At 47.4% G+C, this 6,000-nt stretch overlaps 1 protein-coding gene across 1 annotated transcript; it reads left to right on the forward strand.

Moving 5' to 3' along the window:
• Nucleotides 1–3,816: 3,816 nt before the first annotated feature.
• LOC108593880 (cytochrome c oxidase subunit 7C, mitochondrial-like) lies at nucleotides 3,817–4,147 on the forward strand. Its single transcript, XM_035263350.1, has one exon. The coding sequence runs from the start codon at nucleotides 3,956–3,958 to the stop codon at nucleotides 4,145–4,147; it is 192 nt and encodes a 63-aa protein (XP_035119241.1). The 5' UTR covers nucleotides 3,817–3,955.
• Nucleotides 4,148–6,000: the final 1,853 nt, after the last annotated feature.

Consider the following 6,000-nt stretch of genomic DNA (forward strand, 5'->3'; position numbering starts at 1 on the left):
CAGTTGTGTGACCTAGATGAGGCACACAATCTCTCAGAGCCTCTGTTTCTTCATCTGTGGAATGGAGATATAATGTAACTATCTCAGGATTGCTGGAGGACAGAAATCATGTCACATGCTTACCACAGCACAGAGTAAGAATTACCCTAGCTAGTTTTGGAATAAAAAGTCAGGGACCAGGCACGGTGGCTCACACCTGTAATCCCAGCACTTTGGGAGGTGGATCACGAGGTCAGGAGTTTGAGACCATCCTGGCCAACATGGTGAAACCCCGTCTCTACTAAAAATTAGCTGGGCGTGGTGGTGCGTGCCTGTAGTCCCAGTTGCTCAGGAGACTGAGGCAGGAGAATTGCTTGAACCCAGGAGGCGGAGGTTGCAGTGAGCTGAGATCGTGCCACTGTGCACTCCAGCCTGGGTGACAGAGTGAGACTCCATCTCAAAAAAAAAAAAAAAAAGAGGCCAGCGCGGTGGCTCATGCCTGTAATTCCAGCACTTTAGGAGGCCGAGGCTGTAGCTGGGACTATAGGCGTGTGCCACCAGGCAACCTCCGCCTCCTGGATTCTAGCGATTCCAGGAGGCGGAGGCTGCGGTGAGCCAAGGTCATGCCATTGCACTCCAGCCTGGGCAACAAGAGCGAAACCCTGCCTCAAAATAAATAAATAAATAAAATAATTTGACAAATTGTAGTGAAAATGAATTCACATGTTAATAAATAGCCCCAGGGCTGGGAGTCTTTGGGACTGACCACATGTGAAGGCACTCATACAGGACATATGCACACACACACACACACACACACACACACACACACTGATGTCCCAACTCCTTGGCAGAGCCCAGGCTGGACAGGTCAAGGGAGACACAGGTAGCCAGGGGAGGGATGACACAGATCAGCCTTGACTGTGTTCACTTGCCTGCTCCAGAAACATCACCCTGCACCCTAAGCAGTGGATGCTGGAGTCACTGGGGCAGCTGAGGGAGCAGGGGTCAGGTCTGGGTGTGTGTGTGATTACATGACTTTGAAAGTCTCTTCCTGCTCTAACCGTCACTGGAGCCACAAGGAGGTCCTTTCAGAGGGAGCACATTCCAACCTCCTCAGTCACTAACCCCCGCCTTGTGGCCGTAGAAACGTTCCTGGCCTCTGACCTCACCATCTTCCACCCAGTGGAGGCCAGGAGAGAACCCCAGGGGGCCACAGCCATCGCTGGAAGTTGGGGGCAGGGAGGCCTGAGAGACCCTGCTACCGTGCCTTGGTGGCCCTGTAAGACTGGCTCAGTCCCTTCCCCTTTCTGAGCCCCAGAGAATCCCCACCTATTGGGACTGCAGTGAAGGAAAGGAGGCTTGGCACCCCATGGGTTTTCAGTGTGGCCAGGGCATTGGAGGTGGTATTTATGTTTATCCGTTTCTATTCACTTTTTAGTTGAAGTCTATGTTGTTTTTGTTTGTTTGTTTTGAGATAGGGTCTCACTCTGATGCCTAGGCTGGACAGCAGTGGCAGGATCGCAACCCACTGCAGCCTCAATCTTCTGGGCTCAAGCGATCCCTCCTCCTCATTCTCCTGAGTAGCTGGGGCTACTGGCGTGTGCCACCGTGCCCAGCTAATTTTTTAGTCTCAGGCAATCTGCCTGCCTCAGTCTCACCAAGTGCTAGGATTACAGGCATGAGCCACCACTCCTGGCCTTTGAAGTTTATGTTTTTACTTGAGATTACATTTATGTAACAAACAATTAACTACTTTAAAGTGTACACTTCAGTGGCATTTATTACATTCACAATGCTGTACAACCACCACCTTTTTTCAGTTTCAAAACTTCATGACTGCAGAAAAACGCCCCATACCTATGAAGCAATCACTCCCTACTTCCCCTTCCCTCATCCCCTGGTATCCACTAATTTGTTTACTGTCTCTATGGATTTGCCCACTCTGGGCATTTCAAGTAAATGGACTCATACGTTATGTGGTCTTTTGTGTCTGACTTCTTTACTTAGCATAATATTTCTCTCTGTCTTTTTTCTTTTTTTTGAGATGGAGTCTTGCTCTGTCACCCAGACTGGAGTGCAGTGGCACAATCTTGGCTCACTGCAACCTCTGCCTCCTGGTTTCAAGTGATCCTCCTGCCCCAGCCTCCTGAGAAGCTGGAATTACAGGTACCTGCCACCACACCTGGCTAATTTGTGTATTTTCAGTAGAGATGGGGTTTCACCAGGTTGGCCAGGCTGGTCTCAAACTCCTGACCTCAGGTGATCTTCCCGCCTCAGCTTCCTAAAATGTTGGGATTACAGGTGTGAGCCACTGCACCCGGCCAGCATAACATACGAAGGCTCATTCATGGTATAGTCTGTATCAGCACTTTGCTCATTGTTATGGCTGAGTATATATAACTCTTTATTCATAAGTTGATGGACATGGGATATTTGCACTGTTTGGCTATTAAGAATAATGCTGTCATGGACATTTCTGCACAAGTTATTATGTGGATGTGTTTTCCTTTCTTTTCTTTTTTTTTTTTCTTTTTTGAGATGGTGTCTCACTCTGTCACCCAGGCTGGAGTGCAGTGGCACGATCTCGGCTCACTGCAACCTCCGCCTCCTGGGATCAAGCGATTCTCCTGCCTTGGCCTCCCAAGTAGCTGGGATTACAGGTGGGTATCACCACGTCTGGCTAATTTTTGTATTTTTAGTAGAGATAGGGTTTCGCAATATTGGTCAGGTTGGTCTTGAACTCCTGACCTCGTGATCCACCTGCCTTAGCCTCCCAAAGTGCTGGGATTACAGGCATGAGCCACCGCGCCTGGCATGTTTACCTTTTCCTAAGAGTGGAATTGTTGGGTTACGTGGTAATCTTCTGAGGAACTGCAAGACTGTTTTATGAAGTGACTATGCCATTTTACATTTCAACCAGCAATACATGAAGGATCTAATTTCTCCAAATCTTTGCCCACCCTTGTTGTTTTCTGTTTGTTTGTTTATTTATTTATTTTTGTAGAGACGGGGTTTCACCATGTTGGCCAGGTTGGTCTTGAACTCCTGACCTCAAGTGATCCACCTGCCTCAGCCTCCCAAAGTGCTAGGATTACAGGTGTGAGCCACTGTGCCTGGTCTATTTTCCGTTTTTTATATTAAAGGCATCCTAGAGGTTCTGCAGTGGTATCTCATTGTATTTTGATTTGATTTGCATGTCCTTCATGACCAATGAACATCTTTTCCTGTGTTGTTGCTTTCATCTGTATATTTTTAGACGGATATCTATTCAAGCCTTTACCCGCCCCCCGTTTTTTTATGTAGAAATGGGGTCTCTATATATTGTCCAGTCTTGCTATGTTGCCCAGGCTGGTCTCAAATTCCTGGCCTCAAATACTTCTGCCTTTATTTCTCTTCACGCTGAAATTACAGGCGTGAGACGCTGCTCTCAGCCATTGTCCATTCTTTTTTTTTTCTTTTTTTTTTTTATGGAGTCTCATTCTGTCACTCAGGCTGGAGTGCAATGGCATGATCTTGGCTCACTGCAGCCTCCACCTTCCGAGTTCAAGTGATTCTCCTACCTCAGCTTCCCAAGTAGCTGGGATTACAGGCATGTGCCACCACGCCTGGCTGATTTTTATATTTTTAGTAGAGATGGGAGTTTCACCATGTTGGCCAGGCTTGTCTCGAACTCCTGACCTCAGGTAATCCACCTGCCTCAGCCTCCCAAAGTGCTGGGATTATAGGCGTGAGCCATCGCACCTGGGCCTGAAATTGTTCTTTGATGCACAAAAGCTTTACCATTTTTTCTTAAGTTCAGTGCGTCTTTTTACTGTGGCTGCCCATGATTTGGGTGTCTAATGCAAGAATCCACTGCCAGCCTTTTAGTCCTTTCGCACAGGGGAACAAGGTCGTGAAGAAAAGGTCTTGGTGAGGTGCCACCATTTCTTCCGTCCTCGGTCTCTGTGCCTTTAGCAGAGCTTCCAGCAGCTCTATGTTGGGCCAGAGCATCCGGAGATTCACAACCTCTTCCGTCTGTAGGTGCCACTACAAGGAGGGCCCTGGGAAGAATTTGCCATTTTCGGTGGAAAACAAGTGGTGGTTATTAGCCACGATGTGTTTGTACTTTGGATCTGGATTTGCTGCACCCGTCTTTAGAGTAAGACACCAACTGCTTAAAAACTAAGGATGTTTCAGTTCATCCATTTAACAGATATGAAGAGCATTTTAAGAAGTGCAGTCTCTAGGCCGGGCACGGTGGCTCACACCTGTAATCCAAGCACTTTGGAGGCCAAGGCGGGGGGATCACCTGAGGTTGGGAGTTCAAGACCAGCCTGACCAACATGGTGAAACCCTGTCTTTTAAAAAACAAAAAAAAGAGGTGCAGTCTCTGGAAAATGCATCAAACTTGAACTCATACAGCATACTAGATATGTGTGTAGCTAAACTTATGACATGAAAGAAAAACAGACTCCATGGCCAAATTCAAGGTCATGAAGATTTACTCCTATGACTTCTTCTAAGAGTTTTTATAGTTTTAGCTCTTAGATCTAAATAGTTTAAATTGAAGTTAAGATTTAAACATACAGTGAAGTGCACACATCAGTGTGTTCAGCTTAATGACTTTAAAATAATTTGTAATTTGTTATTATTTTTAAGACAAGGTCTTGCTCTATCTCCCAGGCTGGAGCGCAGTGGTGCAATCATAGCTCACTGCAACCTTGAACTCCTGGGCTCAAGCTATCCTCCCACCTCAGCCTCCTGAGTAGCTGGGACAACAGGTCTGCCACCACGCCAATTACTTATTTATTTATTTTAGTCGAGAGGAAGCTGTTGCCCAAGCTAATCTCAAACTCCTGAGCTCAAGTGATCCTCCCACCTCAGCCTCTCAAAGTATTGGGATTACAAGTATGAGCCTCATGCTCAGCCTCAACGACTTTTTACATATATATGAACCCATGTAACTACCACCTTATCCTGATGATGTTTTCAGCAACCGAGAAGGCTCCTTGTGACTCCTCCCAGTCCTACCCCCACCCATAGGTAGCCACTATTCTGCCTTCTGTCATCATAGATCGGTTTGGCTCATTCTTGAACTTCGTATACATGGAACCATATGGTGGGTACTCTTTTGGGCCTGGCTTCTTTTACTCAACATGTCTGTGGGATTCTTCTGCATCACGGAGTGACCTGGTAGCTTGGTCTTTTCTGTTGCTGTGTCCCACTGCACAAATCTCCCACAGTCGGTCTCTCCATTCTCCATTCCTCTGCTGATGACATCAGGGGGCGGGGGGGCCTTCCAGTTTTGGACTTTTATGAATAAGGCAGCCGTGAATATTCTCGATACATCTTTTTGGGAGCCAGTTACGTTCATTTCTCTTGGCTATATGCCCAGGTTGGGAGGAATTACTGGGTCATATGGTTCGTGTACATTTACTTCAATTGACTCTCTCCACCAGTGCTCCAGCGTGGTTGTACGATTTTACATCGAACCCACACTGTTCAATGGGTAAGAGGTCCAGTTGCTCCACATCTGAAGACGACTTTGTGTTTTTAGACAGACTCTCACTCTATCATCCAGGCTGGAGTGTGCAGGGGCGCAATCTCGGCTCACTACAACCTCCGCCCCCCAGTTCAAGCGATTCTCCTGCCTCAGCCTATCAAGTAGCTGAGACTATAGGCACCTGCCACCACTGCTGTCTACATTTTGTATTTTTGTAGAGATGGGGTTTCACCATGTTGTCCAGGCTGGTCTCGAACTCCTGACCTCAGATGATCTACCCACCCTGGCCCCCCAAAGTGCTGGGGTTATAGGCATGAGCCATCGTGGCCAGACTGGAGATGACATTTTAATCCACTTCTCCATACATTTCTTTTCCTTGGTCCTGGCCCCATTCTTTCTCCCCTGAACGCCCTCCACAGCTTCCAGCTCAGCACTTCCCACCCACCACCCTTAGGGATTATTTTAATCATGAAGAATTTTAAGAGTTCAAGACCAGCCTGGCCAACATGGCCAGCGTTTCACCCTCAGACGTGGAC

Source organism: Callithrix jacchus, chromosome 10 (genome assembly GCF_049354715.1).
Source record: "Callithrix jacchus isolate 240 chromosome 10, calJac240_pri, whole genome shotgun sequence".
Lineage (NCBI taxonomy): Eukaryota > Metazoa > Chordata > Mammalia > Primates > Cebidae > Callithrix > Callithrix jacchus.